General features: G+C 37.1%; 1 protein-coding gene across 4 annotated transcripts in view; it reads left to right on the forward strand.

Moving 5' to 3' along the window:
- ERGIC2 (ERGIC and golgi 2) overlaps positions 1–25,056 on the forward strand; it is a 646,362-nt gene that overhangs the window by 38,855 nt on the left and 582,451 nt on the right. For 3 of the 4 annotated variants that reach the window (XM_044088198.1, XM_044088197.1, XM_044088200.1), the window contains exon 2: positions 18,743–18,889. In XM_044088198.1, the coding sequence (XP_043944133.1) occupies positions 18,784–18,889 (106 nt within the window). In that variant the 5' untranslated portion in view covers positions 18,743–18,783. Of the gene's footprint in view, positions 1–18,372; positions 18,471–18,742; positions 18,890–25,056 lie in introns of those variants that run through there. The other variant, XM_044088199.1, reaches the window with a different exon arrangement.

Here is a 25,056-nt window from a genome sequence, read left to right on the forward strand (position 1 = left end):
TGCAATTTTACATAGTTAATACAATGATATTAAGTACTACTGCCAAAACCGAATGTATTTAAAACTTTTTCTTTTGCAGACCATTCTGTGAAAATATTTTATCAATTATGCGCTGTGTCTGCTTTAGTTTAACTTGATTAATTTATTCTTTTGCTATCACAGAATTGACTTAGAACTGTTTCATTAACTCTTTGCAACTGTTGAATTAACTATAAGAGACAAGAACCATGTGCTACTGCAAGCATTTATACACTGCTGAAAATATACAGTTTCAATGTCATTTTAACCATAACATTGTGTTTGTCTCTGAACTGCCCAGTAACATCTTGGTTGACAGTGAAGTGAACATAAAGTACTGAACTGGGCTTAGATATTTGAATGTAATTATTTCAGTATATTTAATACTTAAGAATTTAAAAAACATGATTTATATACTAATGAATGCTATGTACATATTAGTCCATTAGCTGTATGAGAACAATATTTTAATATAATTTTCCTCTAACTAGCTGGGGTAAAACCGGTGGTATTACAACTTAACAAATTAATTTTGAATTTATTACAATGTATTCTGTACAGTATGTATTTACACAGACTGTTTGCCATTCATGCATTTCAGTCTAGTAGGTACCCTGAACCCATGGTTTTTGACACATATTTATTACTAGACATTAATTTCATTTGTACTGAATTCTTCTGCATTTGTACATACAAAGACTATAAAGTACATTTAGTCTAATCTTGCAAATTTAATAACATTAATATTAAGCAAAATCTTGGAAACTGTTTGTCTCTGAAATATCTAGTGGAATTGGCACCAAAGACATATGTCCTGTTATTTTAAACTACATACTCAGCAATTAGAAACACTCATGCTTTTTTATACCAACATTGTTTTGCCAAAAAAATATTAAAAATAGTGACCATTCTTGCTATTAGAAACATTTATGCATTTTGCATATCTTTATTCTGTCTTGTATAGCTTTAATAAAGCAATTTTAAATCATATTGTGTATAACTTTGCAGTTTAACATGTTGCAAATACAATTTAATACTAAACAATACAATAACAACTAGCATAAAATATCTTGGACTTTCAGATTTAATCTGTTTACCAGTGTTTCTTATGCACTAATTCCTTCCCCCCCCCCTAAAAGAGTATTGTCAAGAAGGAATGAGATATTTCTTCCTGTAGCTTTATTTTAGACCCTTGTGCAGTACTGCTTATACAGTCAGTGTAAAACTGAGAAAGTACCCCTCCCCATGTAGTATTGCACTATTGATTATCTCCTTTATGCTGTGAGAATAGACTGTATAATAAACTATGGACTTCTATCTGATTTGATCATTTTTTTATAAATCTTTTGCTGTTTATTACCACTAGTGGGTATTTACATCCTTCTACACAATTGATTTGAACTGTATGTATACTATAGCCCATTTGCTGGCTGTACTTGATGCAACTGAGTTTTTTTTTTCTTTTAACATTTACTTGCAAACAGATTATCAGTGACATCTATGCACAATTGTGACATTTTATTACAATTACCAAATAGTGTTGCATGTAAACATTTTAACAATTATGTTTTAATAACAATGATGTTTTAGAAAAACTCATGCTACTTGTCTGGCAATCAGTCTTATTGTTTATATTATCTTTCCAACATTTCCTGTAACTGTTCATATAGTCTAGGAAGGTCTGAGCTCACATTTTATACTCTATAAACTATAGTTAATTCTTTTGGCATTTTTCCTTTAATCTGATTGTGATTTGCATAACTTTGCATTTATACTACATTACAATTAGCTTACATGGATTTCAGTAATTTTTTTATTTATTTATCTATTTAACTGTCCTGCCATTAATTTTACAAAAACTGTTTGACAAATACTGTCTGTGATTTTCTTTTTAAAATTCAGAACTTTAACTGTTTGGTGTGGTGTTACTATAAAATTATATAAAATTGTAAAAAAACAAATAGATATTAGATTAACTAATCTATGTTTATTTATATTTGCTGTTGTCTGGCTTTTGCTTTTATGCATTGTAAACAAATGTACTCTAGATGAAAAGAACATACATGCATGTCTGTCTTGTGTCTGTATATCTTTATACAAGCATGTCAGTCTTGTGACCTTAAATTTTTACTCTTAGTATCTATTTTTATTTAATTTTATACACTAGAACAGTTTTGTTTACCTTTTGACGCTAAGAATGGCAGTCATATGCTCTACTTTACTGTAGTACTGATAAATGTCTTGCTTTAACTGAATGAAAGTAAAACATTTGTGGATGATTTGTACCTACTATCCTACCATGTATGCTTAACCATTTTCAAAACATAAACATATTATAAAATATATTTCTTTTGTACAGATTAGCTGTGTATGCAGGAAGCTCCCAGTCTCTGTCAGTTCAGCTAATTTATTTCCTTTATCCTGCAACTGCTGTTGAATTTCTTGTACTGTTGCATGGTCTTTCTGACATTCTTTAGTAAACTGTTCTGCTGAATTTGAAACTCCTGTGCACTTTTGTAAAGATGTATGTATAACTTGTCTAAGCTTCCTGAACTCATTGTTTCTCTCTTTTAGAAGTTTACTACATTCTTTTGTAACAATACATTTGCATAATGCCTTACTATCAACCTGCCCTAATAAGGTTTTACATTTACTAATGTCCTGTATACACCAACATTGCAATTTACTAAAGTTTGGTTTACTCCTGCATGAATTATAAATAATATCCATACTGTCTAATATCATCCACACTAAATATGTGACACAGAAAAAGTCTTACCAGTTAGCAAGAAAACAGGTGATCAGACTGTTGTTGCTGATGGCTAGAAATTTTTCAGAGTCACTTGAGAAGCTGGTGAAGTGCAACAGGCAGCGAACTGCTGTACAAGTGGATATCCACCTTTTCTTGGAGAATTTATTGCACTACGACGTTCTTGAAATAGTCTCACTCTGGATTTTAGATGTCTAAAAAAACTTTACTACTGCAAGCTGCATAAACTGGAATACTTCTGTTTAGGATTTACATGTACGTACAAATGTTAGTTACTGCAATTTGACTGAAGTAACCCTCTGCAGGGTTTACCATCACTCCCCCTGTGTTTGAATGCAGGCTCTCACCATTGAAAAATTGTACGGTGCTGCTTACTGTGATGGATTTGAAGTCTTCTTAAGACACTCAGTCTTATTTAGATTCTGCTAAAATCAAACTCTGGTTATATTTGCATTCACAGTCTGTTGCATACAGAAACTTGCAGAATATACACTGATGAGAGAATATACTTTGCAGCACCTGTCTTTAAGAGCAGTAACCAATAACTTTTATAATAAAACACACGTACTTCTGTTACAGCTTAAAGTACTGTTCCACTTTACTTCTCATATAGTACAGATGATGTGAGAGATATAACATTTACCTCGAGACAAATGTGTCTCTAACATAACTGGATTCATACAGTTCTTTATATACAATTTTAGTCATGCACATACATATATATTTCCTCTTGTTATTCTATTTTGGAGTATTGCTCATCCTGTAGAAACAATACTTATTGTTGCAGATGCTGACACAAATGCTGACTTGATAATATTATTTTTAAGCTTCCTTGTTTAACAATGTTTTGTCACATTTTTGCTGAATTTATAAGAAGCCAGCTTTTCTGACAGTGTGAACATCCTGTATTCTATTTGGATCTTTGTATAAGAACATCTGTTCTTGTGCCAGTGCTGATAAACATGTCCTGTTGTCCATGCAGAAAAATTGAGGAAACACATTGTCACAGTGTCATTGTCCATTCTTTAAAAGCAGATTTTGCATTTTTGCTCTTTCATACATCCTGTTTAAGTCTGTAAGGGAAAATTGTCCATTCAGCAGATTCCTTATTTTCCAAGCCATGGTCATTTAGTATGAATGCTGATCACATATTACTAAACTCTATTTCTACATTTAAGCAAGCTTTATTTTATACCTTATTTATGTTACATATTTGTAACAAAATTACTTTCAACCTTAAAACCCTGTTGAGCATAATCTTACAAAACCGGTTTCGGCTGTATGGATACAAAGCCTTCATCAGTGTGAAAAAGCAGCACCTTAAGAAATACTTTTAAATACAAAAAGCATAAGGCATGTGATCAATTAAAGATGCTCATTAAGCCCTGGTTTAAAGAGACCTCCCAGTTTAACAATCCATTTTTTCTCCATAGTGTTTAACAAATCATGCCAACCCAATTTATTATTCCTGGGTCTCATGATTTTATCAATAATAGTAAAATTTAAATAGGCATTTTTGTGTAACAGGGTATGCTTATAAATGGCATTAGTTTCTTTATGGTGTTTTATCTCACTAAGGTGTTCAGATATCCTGAATTTCAGGGGTCTGGAAGTTTGTCCTATATAGAAAGGTGAGCAATTGCAACTAGCTAGGTAAATAAACCAATCAGAAGTGCAATTCGCAAAAAATCGAATATCATAAACTTGGGGTGTGTTTTGCCTGCTGAAACTTTTGGTTTTGAATATCCTGGGGCAATGGATGCAATGGCCACAAGGGTGGCAACCAATTAAAGGGTCACCTAACAGGGTTGTTTGGGTTGATGTTGTATTGACCAAACCAAACACTGGAAGAATGAGTGCCTCAATTCAACAACTTGACCACAATGAAAAACAGAAGCACTAGGAGCCTCGAGTCACACAAACTGACTTTATTAAAAAAAAAGCACACAAATGCACCGATATCTGTGTGCTTTTTTATTGAATAAAGCCAGTTTGTGTGGCTTGAGGCTCCTAGTGCTTCTGTTTTTCATTGTGGTAGTGATGTATTGACAGACTGTCCATGTTTGAAATTATTGAAAAATGCAGCAAGATTTTTGTCTTTTCTCATTCTGGAAAGGCATCTGTCATCCAACAGTTCACTCAGTCTAGTTTCACATGTCAAGATATTCCCAAGGATATCCAATTTTTTGCTAATTTTACTATTGATAAAATCATGAGACCCAGGAATAATAAATTGGGTTTGCATGATTTGTTAAACACTATGGGAAAAAAAAGGATTGTTAAACTGGGAGGTCTCTTTAAACCAGGACTTAATGAGCATCTTTAATTGATCACATGCCTTATGCTTTTTGTATTTAAAGTATTTCTTAATGTGCTGCTTTTTCATACTGATGAAGGCTTTGTATCCATACAGCCGAAACCAGTTTATTTAAGAATACAAGTATTTTTTGGTGCCATTGTATGCTGGTCTTTCTACTGTCTTAGGGAGGCCATTGTCTAGGCAGCTGTGCTGGTGCTTTATTCTCTTCCTAACATCCCATCTGTGGGAACATCTTTCACTTATGGCCTAAACGCCTCCCCTTTTGGTGACATGAGCACTCGTGTCACTGTGAGGACTACCTATGCCACTGTGTCCTTGCCTGTATGCATGCATGCTTCAACATATGTGCGAAGGGCTACCCCACTGGCTTTGGAGGTCATGCATGTCTTCCCTGCAGTGGCTCCCTACATCATGATGCATCACTGTGACTTCATGTATCTTCATTGGTAGTCTTGATGTAATGAAGGTTGCTGGTTTTTATGGGTAGTGATGTTTCTGCATCTTGCCCTGCTGTTTTTCACAATTTTTAAAAAATTTCAGTATGCATATTTTGGATAAATTTGAAACGCTGCTTTAGAGAAAAATGGTTTTAGTTTTGCACCATCTAGTAGAATTTAAAGCGAGCAAAACATTGACTGAAGTCCTTCACTAGGAAACTTCAATCATCAAATGCTACAGAATTTGTACTGTTAATTTATTAAATTACTTGCCTGTGAGTATAAGGATACTGGTATATTTAATCCCCCTTTACAACAGCTATCCAGATATTTGAATCATTTTGTGAGGTTGATATTGGGACTTTTTGACAAATCACCAAATAAAAAAAGGTCCTTAATCTTGGTAAGAAAGAGAAGATGGATGCATATAATCTAGGTCACAACAATGTACCTCAGTGTTATGGGCGTGTATAAGGGAGTGGAGCAGGGTTGCTGGATACAGACAAGTGCATTTTCAAAGTTGGGGAAATATTGAGTGATCTAATTTCTTATGTACCAGTGACACTTTTTTGAATTTAAGAGAGACTTTGATTAAACCTTGCTAGAATTGTTGCATGCTAACAGGATTTCTTTTGACTTGTACATTTTTTTTTTGTATGTGGACTTCACAAATATTTTCAGCTTTTTCAGTATTATTTGCTTTTTATTCTGATAATCTGACCCATAGGTTCTAAATCTAAACCTTTGGCTGTATTAATAGACAGTGTTTTATCACAGGCAGTGCAGAATAGTAGATTGTTTGCAAGGGATATATGGTAGTTTTTGGAGCTTATTTAGGATGTGAATTTTTGGCAGTGGAATTTTGTAAACCACCTTTGATGTGAAGGACCTCTGTACAGTGATACTATAAGATGTGGGTATGGAGATGGCGTGTCAATATCATGTTCATTTTTGTTAGCCATCTTACTAAAGAGGTCGTGTGAAATTGTTTCATATTTTGAAAAAATATTTTTTCACCTGCAGTAAAAAGTAGAGTACACAAATGAATGGAGTTGCCAAGGGGTAGTTGTTGCCTTCACATTTGCTAATTTGGTCACAATAAACTTTAAATGGTAATCTGTACATGGTGGCCCATTCTGTCTCTATCGGGTTCTGTATCCATTATACTGATGTTTATGTGTCAGGGCACCTAAGGCATACTCTAGGGAATTTCCAGTTTTAGTTAATAATTCTACTATTTTTCTTTTCTGGCCAACTGGTCCAATACAAGTATTAATTTTATTTGATGTCTGCTTGAATATGAATATTAGAGCTGATAGTGTAAATTCAAAGGTTTATTGAAAACCCACTTTCAGCAAAATATATGTACATCTGTCCTTTGGCCACCCTAACCTGGTTAAGGACAATGTATTTAAGGGACAGGTTGTCTGGATTTTCCAGACTGACATTTGTAGATGACAATATTAACTTTAACTTGGAATAATAAAAATCTGTTTTAGAAAGAATTTTGGAGGGTAGAAAAGACGAGTATGCCTTATTCTGAAAAGGAGCAATCCTCTCCCCAAGAATAGTTGCACAGGATCATGGTTTGATAGTCCATTGGTACTAGAATTCACTGACAGTGCGGCTAATAAGCAGTTTGTCATTAACTCCTGAAATATCTTGACAGGAGAATCAGCAAAATGAGAGCACCTCCTAGATTATGTACAAGAAGATACGATCCTTTGAACAACAAAACTTAACTTGATTTTTACTGACAGATCTAAAGATGTTTATGCCTGTGGGTTTTGCAAGATTTGCAAATGAGGTGCCAGCCCATACATTAAAATTCATATTTTATTTGTGTTTTAGAGAGCCAAAACGCATTATGCTTGCAACACCACATGTATTGTGTACCTTGCCACATTTGACAGCTGCAAGGTGTTCTATGTTTAGTGGAATGTTTTTAACCTGACACGGAGAGATACGCGTATATATGTATCATAAAGAATAATCAGAAAGTGAGTGCCCTTTTTAAAGACTACAGTTTTACAAGAAATTCAAGACATTTTGTCTTGTTTTGGACAAGGTAAAACTGCATGATCGGGGGGGGGGGGTTGTAGATGGCTTTGCTTGAAAGCAAACATCGCACCTGGCTTAAATCTTTCAATATCATGTATAGTCTGAGAAAGAATGCTGCTCAGCTGTAATTCTTTAATTTCTGTACAGATTACAGCATTTTGTGAAATATTTTTGTTGTTTTGTGCCGTTTGTTTTCTAACAAATGGAAGAAAACGCAGCTCTATCTTGGCTGCAGTTCCTTTTCAGATGTGATATTCATTTTTTCCAATTTGTGCACACTGTAGTGCTTGAGAATGTGGTTTTATATTTTAACTTTTACTTTTTAGAAAAGAAAGAGAAAATAAAAACTTTGGTCAGTGTAACCCCTGCCCCTTACCTAACATAGCAGTTTAGTGACATGACTCTAGTTGTTCTGTAGACTGTGGATTTGCAAGCATTCTGGCACCCCTGCATTAAAAAAATGCATATACTTGCCAATGCCAGTATTTTTAGTATTTGTGGGTAATGTATTCAAAATTTTCTGATACAGCATGTCTTGGAGGTAGAGTAAGACTTCATGTTCATGAATTGTCCTTTTTTTTTCCTCTTTTAAGGTGGTGTGAGTAAAAGGATAAAGCCCATCACTTGCATAGAGCTGCAGATGGGGGATTGCTACCTTCCAAGATGCTTATTTATTTTCTTTTATATACTGAATTTTCAGTGTAATGTTTTTGTACATTTTTTTTTAACCCATGCTTGTTGAATGTCATCCCTGCTTTCAGTCAGAAGGAGGTCATTATCCAGACAGCCAAGAGAGTAATTTATGCTCTCACCTGCATTCCAGCAATGAGAAATTTTCATTTATAGCATTCCCTTTTGGTGACCTGATCACGTGTGTCATTGCAAGGACCACCTATACTCTCTGTCCTTGGATGCATGAATGTCCTCTTCATGTGCCATCAAGGGCTTCTGTCATTGTCTTTGAATGTTACTGGTATATCTTATCTGTACCTACTCTCAACATCATGTTGAGCCTCTGCTGTTAGCTGAGATTCTGTTATTAGAGCAGAGGTGCAAGCTAGGTGGGAAACACTGATTTCACCCCCATAGGATTACATGCCTACCTTATTTTTTCTGCACAGTCGAGTACCATTTCACTCCTAGAGGATTGGCACAACTGTCCTCCTTGCCTGTCTAGTCAAGTGCCCAAGGTGCTATTTTAACTCTGGTTACCTGTGCTGTGGTCCGGGATGTATTCCTCTACACCACCTACATAGGGTACTTTGCAGTGTAATGTAATTGCATTGCTTCACACATAGAGACAATATTCAATCTGTGATCAGGAAAAATTGTAGAGGGAAACTAGTAGGTCATGGGCAAACTGATAAAATCCTATATTCTTCAGTAATGTGATTATGTAGTAAAGCATACATAATTGCAGTACCAAACCACTGTTAGAATAACTCCTTTTGTTTATAGAGACAACAATTGTAGTAAATTTGATGATACTGTGTATGCACATAGGATAATATACAGTTGTACTTCTTTTTATCAAAGCTTTTGGTATAACCAACCCGTTTGAACAGAAAACATATCTGAACAGGAAGTAAAGTCCTTCAGGTGTTTGATTCTCACCTTTTGAAAGGGAAATTGGTCTATGTTCAAAATGTCTTGCAAAGGCAACTAGCCTAGAACTAACCTATGAATCTTAAGACTAGTAACTTATTTCAAAATCTGGTAGCATCTAACACACTTACGAGGACTAGTCTCAACCAGCTGAGGTACTCAGCATTTCTTATTGTGACTAATAAGACTATATCCATGACTGAAGCTAAGACAACTGCAATGTCCTGTATATATGAGAAAGATGTAGCCTACTTTATCTTTTTTCCATCATCATATACATTGTCTTTACTTGGAACATAAGCCAGCAACAAAGTGGGGTTTCCAGTGACTGTTAAACAGTTCTTGTCAGCCTTCATTTCCCCCTCTGCAGATTAATTTTGGGATTCATCTGTTTTGACCGATTTGCAACATATCTCCCTCTCTGGCTAATATGCCATGATGAGCTTGAGTCAGCTACATGACCGATGTTTCCTACAGGTGAGGAAGGAACATTAATGTTACAAGAGTCCCATTTGAAATGCTAAGCTATTTAGCAAAGCTAGTCTGTTGTCTCCTTGTCTTGTACTCAAGCATATCCCTTCCAGAGTGGAATTCAGAAATAGTGTATGCTTTGCATGTGCCCTTCTTCTTAACTTGTGTAAATACATGTAGTGGAGTTGTATGTGTGAGTCTCTCTCTCTCTCTCTCTCTCTCTCTCTCTCTCTCTCTCCACATAATTGCTGCAAGTAACCCATGAGCATATGAATTCTAGTTGAACATATGTGGCACTGGAGGTATGTGACTCTGTCTGCTAATGACAGAGTACAGCAGAAAAGTCTAGGAATACTGAATTTGAGCCTGTCTGCCAGGAGTAAAATCCCTTTTGCAGTTCTGTGAATACACAGACTCCTCAGCCACCTATCCTACAGCTCCTGAGTTGGAAGTATGCTCCTGTTACCCATGCCTTAATCCAGTAACGATCATAGGCATTTCATTAAGTGTCTGCGTATGAGGTCAGAGCTAAAACTTGAGGTCGGGAAGTTCATGTGCATGCATCTATTCCATGTTTTTGTGTGTATAAGTGTGTGTGTATATAATATAGTGCGTGTGTGTGTGTGTGTGTGTGTGTATATATGTGTGTGTGTCTCTATATATATATATATATATATATATATATATATATATATATATATACACACACATACATGTTTATGCATTTCTGCATATAAATACACATTATACATGTCTCTGTATTTGTATACACGCGCATGTATGTATACATTATGTGGATGCGTGAGAGAATTCTGTGATTTTGTGAGGATACATGCATGTGATTTGGTGTGCATATACTAGGGCTGTGCGAAAGTAAGGTATTTGAGATATCATGACAAGAGCAGTACAGGCTGCATAAGAAGAGTTGTAGAGTTGTCTTGATGTAGAAAAAAGCATTTGATAGTCATTTGGGACTTTTTGAGTAGGGCAGTTGAAGTGTTTACATTCCCTGAATGATAAGGTTAATTTAGGATACTGTGGAGGGTCAGAGGCCAGAATGTAAGATTAGAGGGTTACTGTGTTTGAACAAAGGTTCCAGGTGTCTTAATTCCCCTTTATTTGCTTTAAATTTACAGCCTTTGGCAAAGAAAATAAGCCCAGGCATTCAAGGATATAACTGGTATGGTAATCTAGAAAAGTTAGCGTTATTTGCAGATGTTATTATTTGTGGAGTTTATTGCGGTGGTGGTGCTGCGATAGCGTTGTCGCCTCACAGACGTTGCACGTTCGATTCTCAGTTAGAGCGTCTTCTGTGTGTTGACATGCATGGAGGGCATTCCTTTGCTGAAGGTTGTGCGTTAGGCCCGACAAGCCAGCACGTAAAAATCTACTGCCAATCATTAGCGGACCGGAGTTCCGCTGTGGCGACCCCTAACCGGGAAAAGCCGAAAGACAGAAGAAGAGTATTTGTGGAGTTTAGGGAAGAGTTAAGACAGGCACTGGGAGGCAGTGGAGAGTTACCGAATAGCTGGGTAACTACAACAGAACTAGTAAGGGAGACTGCTAGAAAGGTGCTTGGTGTGACATCTGGACAGAGGAAGGAGGACAAGGAGACCTGGTGCTGGAATGAGGAAGTACAGGAGAGTATACAGAGGAAGAGGCTGGCGAAGAAGAAGTGGGATTGTCAAAGAGATGAAGAAAGTAGACATGAGTATAAGGAGATGAGGCGTATGGCAAAGAGAGAGGTGGCGAAAGCTAAGGATAAGGCGTATGGAGAGTTGTATGAGAGATTGGACACTAAAGAGGGAGAAAAGGACCTGCACCGATTGGCTAGACAGAGGGGCAGAGCTGGGAAAGATGTGCAGCAAGTAAGAGTGATAAAGGATAGTGAGGGAAAGGTACTCGCAAGAGAGGAGAGAGTGTGTTGAGTAGATGGAAAGAGTATTTTGAGAGGTTGATGAATGAAGAGAATGAGAGAGAGAGAGAGAGAGAGAGAAGGTTGGATGATGTGTGGATAGTGAATCAGGAAGTGAAACAGATTAGCAAGGAGGAAGTAAGGACAGCTATGAAGAGGATGAAAAATAGAAAGGCTGTTGGCCCAGATGACATCCCAATGGAAGCATGGAGGTGCTTAGGAGAAATGGCAGTGGAATTTTTAACTAGATTGCTTAATGAAATTTTGGAAAGTCAGAGGATGCCTGAGGAGTGGAAGTGTTTTGGTACCTATCTTTCAGAATAAGGGTGATGTGCAGAGCTGCAGTAACTACAGATGGATAAATTTGATCAGTCACAGCTTGAAGTTATGGGAAAGAGTAGTAGAAACTAGGTTAAGAAGGGAGGTGATGATTACTGATCAGCAGTATGGTTTCATGCCAGGAAAGAGCACTACAGATGCAATGTTTGCTCAGAGTGTTATTGGAGAAATACAGAGAAGGTCAGAAGGAGTTGCATTGTGTCTTTGTAGACTTGGAGAAAGCATATGACAGGGTGCCTAGAGAAGAGTTGTGGTATTGTATGAGGAAGTCGGGAGTGGCAGAGAAGTATGTAAGAGTGGTACAGGATATGTACGAGGATAGTGTGACAGTGGTGAGGACTGCGGTGGGAGTGACAGATCCGTTTAAGGTGGAGGTGGGATTACATCAAGGATCAGCTCTGAGTCCTTTCTTATTTGCAGTGGTGATGGACAGGTTGACAGATGAGATCAGATCAGACAGGAGGCCCCGTGGACTATGATGTTTGCAGATGACGTTGTGATCTGTAGTGAGAGTAGGAGTCAGGATTAGGAGACTCTGGAGAGGTGGAGATATGCTCTAGAGAGCAGAGGAATGAAGGTCAGCAGGGCTAAGACAGAATATATCTGTGTAAATGAGAGGGAGGGTAGAGGAATGGTGAGGATGCAGGGAGTAGAGTTGGTAAAGGTGGACGAGTTTAAGTACTTGGGATCAACAGTTCAGAGTAATGGTGAATGTGGAAGAGAGGTGAAGAAGAGAGTATAGGCAGGGTGGAGAAGAGTGTCAGGAGTGATTTGTGACAGACTGGTACCAGTAAGAGTGAAAGGGAAGGTCTACAAGAGGGTAGTGAGACCAGCTATGTTATATGGGTTGGAGACAGTGGCATTGACAAAAAGGCAGGAGTCAGAGCTGGATGTGGCAGAGTTAAAGATGTTAAGATTTGCCCTCGGTGTGACTAGGATGGATAGGATTAGGAATCAGTATATTAGAGGGTCAGCTCATGTTGGGCAGTTTGGAGACAAAGCAAGAGAGACGAGATTGCGTTGGTTTGGACATGTGCTGAGGAGGGATGATTGGTATATTGGGAAAAAGATGCTAAGGATGGAGCTGCCAGATAAGAGGAAAAGAGGAAGGCCTAAGGTAAGTTTTATGGACGTGGTGAGAGAGGACATGCAGGCGGTTGGTGTGACAGAGCAAGATGCAGAGGATAGGAAGAAATGGAAAGAGGTGATCCGCTGTGGTGACCCCTAACGGGAAAAGCCGAAAGATGATGATGATTATTTTGTATTTGTTAAGTCTAGAAAAGGACATTTCTATGTTGTGGAACACCAAGTCTTTTCAGGATATAAAATGAATGAAGAGAAAATAAAAGCTGTTCCTGTAAACTGTGTATCCATACATGAATTGGTTCCGCAATATCCATATTTATGGGACCGCACAATTAATTACACACACATATATATATATATATATATATATATATATATATATATATATATATATATATATATATATACTAAAAAGGATTCTGTTATGAGAGTTAAAGATGTGTTGGAAGAGACTAAACAACAGGTGATAAAAACTGAGAAACTAGAAGTTCTTTGTTATGGATATGAACAGTAAGATGCATACTTTTAGATGTATGTACAGGTCAGGCATATGTTTATCAACCTAATAAGCTGTGGATGATTATAGACTTGATGGAATTTATTTGGGTTTAGGATTATCTGATTTGAATGGTTTATTTTAGAGCTATGCAGTTAAAGCTTGTATACATAGCACAAGCAGAAGGTTATAAATCAAAGTGGAAAGGGATGATGAAATAATGAAGGAATTTCAAGAAATAAGGAGAGAGCAGAATTTTGGAGGATGAGCCCTAAGGAGAATAAGAGCAGCCATACAGAATATTGTGTTCAGAAAGACTAAGGCTTCTCTGGAATGGAGAAATGAAGATTTTGCAAGCAGGGATGACTACAAGTAGGGGTGTAGAACATGGGCAAGAGTGAGAAAACTGGCAAAGGAACAAAGGTTTTGGGAGTAAATAACTAAAGAGGGAAATGTAATAGGGTGGGATGAGGCCAAAGAGAAGTTTGGACTACAGTTTAGACACTGCCTTCCCTGCCAGGGATTGATAATCAGATTATAGGCAAAGAGAAGGGCATAGGGAGGAGCTAAGTGAAAGGCACGCTGTACTAGAGTTTTTAGTGCAGTCTAGAACAGAAGGCTTTGATAAAAGGGGATAATTAGTAGGGCATATCAAATATTGCATGATAACTTCAAATGATTGGGAAGACAGCTGAAAAGGTAATTTACAAAGGAACAATGGGGAGACAGTTTGCACAACTCCGAAGTTTCCAAAGTCCAGAAGGTTTAGGGTCTTTGCTTGGAATTGTCTGCATTAGTATTTTATATCCCAAGCAGACTTGGAACATGTTTTTTGAGAGTTTAACGTGTTGGCAGATTTTAAGAATTCCCTGTGGGAGTACTCTGCCAGAAGTGTTGCTGGACTAAATAGCTGTAACTAAGGAAATGATTGATTTGATCTTGGCCACAGGATCTGAACTGCATAGACATAATAAGGTTTTACTAAGTTCATTACTTTTGTTTGCAAAAAAACAATTGCTAGAAAATGGAAATAAAAATCTAAACCACCTGTAAATGAATTACTGACTACTCTAAAAGAGATTAAAAAATGAGAGAGAAAGAACTAGATGTTTTATCTTTAGAAAAGGGAAGGGGCAAATTACCTAGAAATAAATGGAATTTGCGGGAACAATAAATGCAGAATAATGTTCAGGAGGAGTGATTTTTAAGGGAAGGCAAGAATTGGGCAAGTTAAGGAATGTTGGAATGAATGATAGGAAGTAAAACGTAATGTAAAATTCATGTAAATGAAAAATGTTAATGTGGTTTGTTTCTTTTCTATTAATGTATTTGTTGAATGTGGAGGAATGAGCACAAAGTCTGGTAATAAATGATAAAATGGAGAGGGCCAGTGGTGGTCATGCAAGAACCAATGCTATGTGGGAAGTGGACAGCGCAGGAAGCCATGCTAGATGAAAGGGGTAATAGTGGATGTGACTTGTAGGAAGAGTACATAATGCATTAGAAACGGGTCATGTGTGTAGCACAAAGTGGGAGGCAGCCAGCTCTGACAGTGAAGAAAACTGTCTTAATGGAACCTGAGAGATGCATTTTTGCAGATGGCTATAGTGACATGTGAAGACGTTTAACAAACCAGAATCGGTTGTGGAGACACGGTTTGGTGATTGAATGTTTTGTCTTCAAGAGGAATTAAGAACTTTGACAAGGGAGACTGTGAAACTTGCAGTGAAGCTGGTCTTGGGGATTACACTTGGTAAGCCATGGGTGGAGGTGCCCAAGGTGGTAAGTGGGAGAAGGGGTAGGTATCTCTCTTGATGCATATAAATGCCACTGTTCTTAAATAGTTGAAATGGTTGCAAGTAGAACAAGGCAGGTGGAGGCATAAGTCTGGACTGGCACAAATGGTAGTAAGTATAGCCACTGGGGCTTTTGTTAAGCTGCTATTAACTGCTATACAGCTTTTTATATTTAATGTCTGATGAGCTTTATTAATAAAGGTTGAGCTGTCATTCTTTGTGTTTTTGTCTCTCTCTTTTTTATTCTTTTGGTGATTTATCTTTAGGATCATTACCGTTTCTGGAATTTTCATTTAGGAAAGTGCAGTTTTCTAATACTGTAATTTATAATTTACAATGGAATAAGAAAAGTGAGGCATTGTGTTCTACTGATTCTGCTTTTGCTAATTACGTGCCCACTGTAAGAAAACTGTTTCTGTGCAGTAATACTTAGGGATTTGGTAAAGAAACTATGACTAAATGAATGCCGATACTTTTAGGGTTTTGACTGAACTTTTTTTCTGTCATTGGTCTGGGTCGGTATTCAGAGGTACTCATAGTATGAAGTAAGTCCTTTAAATGACTTGAGTACTTCAAGAGCAGTGGACCTGCCAAATAAGGGGTTTATTCAACAAAGTAGTATTGTGTTCTTCCCTTGCAAATTTTAGTCCATCCGTGCCACAAGATTGCATCTCCTTTTGATTGGTAGCATGATAGGTACATTGTAGCTGTTAACATTTCCATCATATTGGTTGCAAGACTGGTGTATTGCAGCTGTTCATTATCATTATAATAGAGTGCTGTGCAACTGTTGTACATAGTATTTCTTTTTTTCCAAAAACATTTTTATTAAATTTTGTTAATAAACATGGACAGAAAGTATTAAAAATAAACAATACAAAACGTAACTATTTACACTATATGCAAACATCCATGGTAAACATTTGTTTTATCCAAGAAAGGTAATCAGTATTTATCTAACAATCTCTCCAGTTTTTGGTTTGTCTTTTGTGTGTTACATTTGATGATTTCTGATAAATAGTTTGCATTTCTTTTTTACATACAGATTTTGCTATTGAAATAAGTTCGGTAAACATAAGATCTTGCTTATTCGAGCAATAGCTAGTATTAACCAAAGAACAGGTAACTGATGTCTAGGAATTAAACTTGGGGTAGGGACATTGAATAATATTAAAGAGGTAGTAATTTAACAGTGATCAGACCACAGGGCTTTTGCGAAATGTCTAAAATCACTCCAGTATTGTGTGAGAGTTCTACATTCGATGAAGATATGAAGCCAGTTGGCTTCAAGAATATCACCACACATCCAGCATTTGCTTTCATTACTCTTGGTTATAAGGTCAATTCCTTGTGGAGTGTAGAAGCTTCTATGAATAAATCTCCAGGTATATAGTCTCCAATATAAAGATGATGAAGTGTTTTTTATTGAATTTAATAACTTGTTTCTTATTATCGTTAGTTAAAGGTTCACCATTAATCTTTATGGAGTAATTCCAAGTGCATAGTATTTCTTGATGTTTAATGAAACCCCATTACCTACTGGCTTTCTAGCTTTGTAATGATTCTTTCTTGCTGGCATTCTTGCGGTTAACATCACCTTGTAGTACTGGCAGTATAATACTTGTGTAGTGTTGCTTTCTTGACAGAGTCTTCTCATCTGACTCGTTAAACATTTCTTGGCATCTGTCAGTGTTTTTATTTGATCTCCTCCAGCTTGTGGCTCAGTATGTAGTTGATGACCATCATACCCAGTCTTCCAAATTCCTGTAATTGAGGATCTACTTGTTATTGTTGCAGTCTTTCTCCCATTCTTTAATGCTCTATGCTACAGAGGCCAGTAATGTGGCAGCTCATAGACTTGAGGCTTGACCATACCTAGACCGTTTTAGTCATAGTTTTCCACTGCTGACTACTGTAGAGTGAATCCAATGTTGATTATCGGTGCAGTGTCCTCTTATCTGCTCCCAAGACATCATATGCTGCGAAATTGGCCTGTTTATGAAATGTAGTACACATATTTATAGTACTGTTTGTGAACTTGCCTGCCATCATTTCACATTTACTGCATGGTATGGCCATCACTAGTTGAAACTCTTTAACCAAAAAAATATAATCACTGTGTGTGATTGGGCAAGGTCAACTTTGTAACCAGGGGTGGGTAGAGCTGCTAAATATCCGACTGTAACTCTGGTAATGTAAGTCTCGACATGGGAATGGGGAATTATTCTGGAATTGTTGAGCCTTATCAGGAAAAATGTTGTGATAGTACTGGACATAAATATGTGCTCTTGTCAGGATAGGTCGTTAATTTTGTGTGGTATTACCAGACACTCTATTTCATCAGTACTTTGACAGGTGGTTGAAGGATGGTGATACTATTAGATATCCTTGCATACTTTACCATTATCGGAATTATTTATTTATTTATTTATTTATTTATTTGCAGTTGTTTAACCAGGATAGTCCATTCAATGGAGTCCTGGGGAGAAAAAACACATACAAATTTTACACACAATTAATTAAAACAAAACATAGATTACATAGTTACATAGAAAGCAAGACTACACACATATACACATAAAATGTATAAAGACTACATAGGTTTTTAATCAAGTTTTTAAGTTTTTTTTTTTTTTTTGAAACAAGAATTATAGTGCTAGATGGATCACTTGGTAGGTATGAAGTGTCATTTAGTTACTGACGTTATTGATGTGGCTAGAGATTCCCCTGACCATTAAGGCGATCATGTATGATTAGTTTCACTTTTATGGCTGTTGTCTCATGACTTCTGTCATCATTTGGTCCAGACGTATTTGGATGCAGACAATTCTTTGTTGGGAATGTGCATCATAACTTCTTTTGTGTAACTAAATGAAGATGCTATTTTATTTAAAATACAGTGACCAGTGACCATTTGTATGCAGTGTTTCTTTCTATACAGCTTAACAGTGGATGAGTACGAAGCTTTATTCCTTCCTATTTTCATTCATTTATTCTCCATTTGCTTGCTTAATCCACTTCAGGGTCGTGGAAGAGCAGGAGTCTATTCCAGCACTCACTGGGAGCAAGGCACTGGCACTAATGCTGTCCAGTGTGCTTGTGCATCACAGGATGTATACGCTCAGTGACTTCCTCAAATAGCACACACAACTGCAGGTAATTGGAAGAAACTCCATTTCTCTTATATTAAGTATTTGTGATGCAAGAGTAAACTGTAGCATCCAGAGAACACCCACTTGGATAGTGTGTATGTGCGGATTCCACACAGAAGGCGTCCCAGCTGAGAACTGAACCAAAGAACCATGTAATATGAGGCAGTACTAACCACTGCACTGCTATGCTAACCATTTTTCCATACTTAATGGATTTTATTAAGAACTGTACTTGTGTCGTTTCTTCATTTACATTTGTTTTTAATATTCTTTCAGGGTTGACTCTATGAAGGAGGAAGTAGAAGCCTGTGCAGACGATGAGGCGATTAAATAGAAAAAAGACTCTGAACTTGGTCAGAGAACTAGATGCTTTTCCAAAGATCCCTGAAAGCTATGTAGAAACTTCAGCAAGTGGTGGAACAGGTATTTTAATTCTTCTCTGTGCATACAGTAAATATGAAATGAAATTATATGCAGTAATAGGGCAGATTAGAGATGAGTTTAGTGGATTTTGGTTCAGATAGCCTGTTTATCCTTCTTGCTATAGATTTAATTTCTTCTGATGTTCAGAACTGTTTGTGTTTAGCTTTTTTCATAATTAATTTATGTTTATTGTAACTATATTTATTTATTTGTTCTAAACCAAAATAACGAGTGCAGCAGAAGTAAGATAAAACATAAGAGTTTAATTCCAAGTGGGTGTGCACAAACGGATGAGCGCTTTCACAAATTCTTCAGATCCTTCTAGCAACCCCATAGATCTGCTCCTTGTATAGTAATTCCAATTAAACAATTAGTCAACTAGTACTCATCTATTTGTATAATATGCAAACATAAACAAGATATAAATAGACAGAGTAAATATATATCTCAAATCACACTAATAAAAAAAAAGACATTTCCAAGCACGTATAAAAACATAAATATAAAGAATGGGTTAAAAAACTAGTTAGAAACTGTATGTGCAAATAATCTATCAGATGTTTGCTAAAATCAATATTGAGACACATGCAATTAAGCCTCGTGAAATAAACTTAACTAGACACCAGAGTTGGTATAAACTGCATAGGTATATATATAATATCTATATAGTAAAATTATTATATATATATGATAAAATCATTAGATAAAATTATTTAATATTCCTACGCTGCCTCAACTTGGGTTTGATTGATGCCCTATCGTTCAAACCATGGCCCCTATCTGCCTTAAGTGTGATAATCCAGTCAGTCTCCCTTGCTTCAGTGTGATTCATGATGTCACCACCTCTTTTATTGACATTAATAATCTCTAGAGCCTTAAACAGGAAGGTATGATTTTCATTGTTGGAGGCTACATGTCTTGCAAGGGCATTATGGGGGGAACCTTTCCTAATATGGTAAATATGTTCCCTCATTCTGTCTCTTAGTGGACGGTTAGTTTTCCCAAAATAAAAACTCGGGCAAGCTTGGCAGGTAGCTGAGTACACCACATTTGGTGTCATACAATTAGCATCTGCCCTAGTAGAGTAAGTAACATGTTCATCTGGGTGTATAAAAACATTGCTACTGTCTATAAATGAACAGAAATTACAATGATTACATGGTTTGGTGTAACCATTATTCATCATGGTCTTGCCAGATCTGGGATAACATAATAGTAGTTTCAGGTTATTTTTATTCCTGTAGAGAAAACTGGGTGTCTCCCCCACAATATATTTCAAATAATTATCCACAAGAAGAATATCCCAATGCCTATTAATAATTTCCTTCACATTATGTAAGTCAGAGGTGAAATAAGTGGAAAATTTAACAGGTGCACGTATTGAACAATTTCGACTAACTTGCTGTTGGTTTCTAGGTCCAAAATATGGTAGGCCTGTTGTGAGATGTAAATTCTCTACCTCTTCTAAATATGATGTGACCTCATCATTATTATAACCCCGGGTTAATAGTCTATTTTTAAGATTGACCAACTCCTGGGAAAAACCACCATCAGTTGGATTGAGTCTAGAGGCTCTAATAGCTTGAAAACAAAGGGTGGGTGCATGCTTGCTCCACTTATTGTAACTTCTGTTCATTTATAGACAGTAGCAATGTTTTTATACACCCAGATGAACATGTTACTTACTCTGCTAGGGCAGATGCTAACTGTATGACACCAAATGTGGTGTACTTAGCTACCTGCCAAGCTTGCCCGAGTTTTTATGTTGGGAAAACTAACCGTCCACTAAGAGACAGAATGAGGGAACATATTTACCATATTAGGAAAGGTACCCCCCATAATGCCCTTGCAAGACATGTAGCCTCCAACAATGAAAATCATACCTTCCTGTTTAAGGCTCTAGAGATTATTTATGTCAATAAAAGAAGTGGTGACATCATGAATCACACTGAAGCAAGGGAGACTGACTGGATTATCACACTTAAGGCAGATAGGGGCCATGGTTTGAACGATAGGGCATCAATCAAACCCAAGTTGAGGCAGCATAGGAATATTAAATAATTTTATCTCATGATTTTATCATATATATATAATAATTTTACTATATAGATATTATATATATACCTATGCAGTTTATACCAACTCTGGTGTCTAGTTAAGTTTATTTCATGAGGCTTAATTGCATGTGTCTCAATATTGATTTTAGCAAACATCTGATGGATTATTTGCACATACAGTTTCTAACTAGTTTTTTAACCCATTCTTTATATATATGTTTTTATATGTACTTGGAAATGTCTTTTTTTTTTATTAGTGTGATTTGAGATATATATTTATTCTGTCTATTTATATCTTGTTTATGTTTGCATACTATACAAATAGATGAGTACTAGTTGACTAATTGTTTAATTGGAATTACTATATAAGGAGCAGATCTATGGGGTTGCTAGAAGGATCTGAAGAAACTACATTTGTGAAAGCGCTCATCCATTTGTGCACACCCACTTGGAATTAAACTCTGTTTTATCTTACTTCTGCTGCACTCGTTATTTTGGTTTAGAACACTTTGATTTCTACTACGTTGTGTCAGTGTTTACTTGTGGAAAGTTGGACTCTGATATTATATATTTATTTATTTGTCTATTTTACCTTCGTTTACTGGGAAAAACCAACTGGGACAGAGCCCATTTTCAACGGAGGCCCAAGAAGAAATGTTGCAGATGCATGTCTTTGAAACTAAGCTTTGAATTAAAAGAAAAAGAGCTCTCTGGTTAAAAGTGGTATTTTGCATAACTTGGGTTTAAAGGTTTTCAGATATCCTTTATAATAAATGTTGTGACTTCACTTATTGTCATTGAACTATCTTGCATGGTCCAGGCCTTTCAGGGTGCATCTGAAAGCATACTTTGCACACTAGTCTCTCTGCCACTCATTTCAAAACAGCTAGATTGTAGAGTCTAAGAGCAATACAAATGTTTATAGAAAACCGTAGTGGCAAACTATAATGTGGTGTTTATAGTTGCAGCAAGAGGTGCAAAATTGGTGCTGGATCCCAGCACTCTTCTCAATGATCAGGCCAGTAGGTTGCTGGGCTGATTTGCTAAGAAAATTTACTCTCTGTACACACAGGAGTTAGAGCTAAAGTAGTTAAACGGATATGATCCAGTGTTGGGGAAATCCTGAGGCAAAATATGACTAGGGAACTGTCTGATTTCTCTTTTAATTTAAAGTTTAGTTTCAAAGACACACTTCTTGGGCTGCTGGACAGAGGCACAGGGAACTAATCTGAGGGGGCAGCAAAAGCCGACACATTCCGGCTAGGCTTATAAATGCCTTCGGGCAGATAGCGTAGTACTTACCTATGAACCTATAAAAGATGCCTTTTGTAAATGGCATAGGTGAAGAGGGTGCACCTGTAACTGTGGCTGTGATGCCATAGATGCTTATGCTAGGATTGCAGCCATCGGCACCATGGTGTGAAGGTATGTCTGGTTTGAGGATTCAGCCAGCCTGTATCAGAAGATGTCAAGAGAGAATTAAAATACTGTTTGATAAGGAATTGATTTCTTGGGCTGTCTTCCCTGGAGATATTGAACAAAAGTGGAAGAAAATGGGAAAGCTGCAATCTGTAAAGCAGCTCTTTCATGCCCATTTTCTAAGGAAGTGTCTGACCAAGACTCTTTCAATGAAGACAGAACAGTTTAAACAGACAAGGGCTTTTGAGAAAGAAGACATGCAGGGGCCACAGAGGAGTGAGCAGGCAGCAAGGTAGGAGAGAGGTGGCAGAGGCTGGTATGGGTCACAAGTCAGGGGAAGGGGAAATATCACTTTCCACGAGTGATTTACTCAATGCTAACTATGCAGTCCTGCCCCATACTTAAACTTTGTATCCTTGTCGGGAGACTGTCATACTTCAGTGAAATCTGGTTTAGTTTTACTTAAAACCACTTAGTAAGAGAAGTAATTGCTATTATATTTGCTCGTACCTGAAAAACATTCCTGCATTTTGAGTGATATTGCCCCACATTTGAAATAATAAGGCTTAAGATCTGTGATAAACTGGAACAAGGGAGAGATTAAATCTTGGGCTATTTTCTAATATCCAAAAAAGTAGCCTACTGGGTGGCCAGTCCTGAATCTCTTTTAAATGAATTGCTAAAAATAAAAATATTAAAACTGCTGCCACCGTCAGGTCATGCAGTTAATCATTGATCTGATGGTGGCTGTTGATAAGAAGGATGCCTAATAACACATTCTCATACGCAGGTAGTACAGACAAGTCTTTCTCTTTGTGTCTGGAAATGAATGTTACCAGTTTACCTCTTTGCCATTTTATCTGTCCATTGCTCCTAGGATGTTCACCAAACTCTTGGCCTCAGGTGATTTCACATATCCCTTTGTTTGGATGACTGTCCAATTGAGGCTTTCCCAAAGGAGGAGGTACACCGATCCCTTCAGTATACCATAAAGTACTCAACTAGCCAGGACATCTTCCTACACTTGTAAAGATCCTGTATAACCGCATCCACCAGAATAATTTTTGGAGTGGATCCTTTATAACAGCATCCACTAGAATATTTTTTGGGGTGGTACTAGTACCAAAGCAGGTAGACTTCTCCTGCCTCAGAAAAAAGTGCATCTTCTAAACTTGTCTTTGGTAACCCTAAAGAGAGACCTGGGAGCATGGATACTCTTGAACCCACTAGGTTACGTGTCTGACTGTGTTTGTTTTAATGACCTCCGTAACCAGATTCCATATAAGGAAAATGCAAAGGTACCCAGAAATCTGTGTGAGTAGCACACTAGAAGAAGCTATTTTTGATTCCTGCAGGCAGAAGGCTGTTAGGTGATGTACAAGCCAACTATGGGCTACCATGGAGGTCCTAGACAGATACCAAACTTTAACCATATTTTACATGAAGGGCATACATAGTACCCTCAGAAAGTACAGGGGAAGTGGAACAGCAAACACTAAGACAAGCACATAATTTGAAGATTATGGCCCTGTTACATGCTGCCGATACTCATCACTGGGATTGCCATGGACACTAAAAGTAGTGATAGGCAATGGCACTGGCACTGGTTGCATTAACCTATAAGTAGAGACCATTTTGTCAGCTGTGCAGCTTGGTTGTGATAATATTAGAACTAGCCTGGGATAAAGTCTCCAGTTCTAGGCTGTAGTCTGTCCTCCATTCTACATAACTGAAAATGCTTCATGAAAGTGTGATCTAGTAGTGATAGACATTATAAAGTGCAATCAGAGAATTGCAAGATTGCCCACTAAAACATAGAACTGTGGAAATCACTGTAAAACTTAAAATGGGATTTTGCAAAGGAACCTCACTCCCAGATGAGTGGAATGTGCCATCCTGCCTGCTACTTGTGTATACTAACTCTTGAAATCAGTGTACGTCATAGTAGGACAAATACACCATGCATTAAGTCAATCATTCAATTGTGATTGCACTTTAGAACACCAATCATAAATGTCTTGCATTTCTGTCTGACACCTAAGTGGAAACTGGACAAACAAATCTTCATGTTGACAGAAAAGGAGTACTTGTTTGTATCAAGGATAACTGTCAAGCAAAAGACATTCTGTTCTACATACCCATGCCTTGAACCTGTGCAATGAATAGATTCCCTATTTCCTGGGATTAGGTTCTTCTGCATGCTTTCTTACTCTGCCATCTCCTACAAAGACCACATCTAAAGGCATGATTTATCCTAGTAGCACCACTGCTGTCGGGACAACCCCAGTTCTGGTAGTTGTACTAAGTTGAGCAGAGAAGGGCCATGATCTCTCCAGATATCTGCACACATGCAGCCCAACGAAGTGGATCGCTGTTATGCCCATATCTGAGAAATCCCAAGCTAGCAGCGTGGATAATCTCAGCCTAGTTCCCCTTCAAAGACTGCTTCCCATGGATGTTTTCCAAAATTTTCAGGAACATGGCACCAGGAAGTTTACCTGGCTACATGGAGAGCTTGTTGTGGCCATACTCGGATTTCACAGTTGCCCCTGTTCCTGTTTTTCTGAAAGTAACTGGCTGAACATTTCTTAGTAATAGAAACTTTATTTTTCCAACAAGTAACAGTAATCTTCAACTAAAAATAGAAACTATTTAAAAAATTTACAGTACAGAATATTAGTTTTATGGTCT

This window comes from Protopterus annectens, chromosome 11.part0 (assembly GCF_019279795.1).
Source record: "Protopterus annectens isolate FY-2018-M chromosome 11.part0, PAN1.0, whole genome shotgun sequence".
NCBI lineage: Eukaryota > Metazoa > Chordata > Ceratodontiformes > Protopteridae > Protopterus > Protopterus annectens.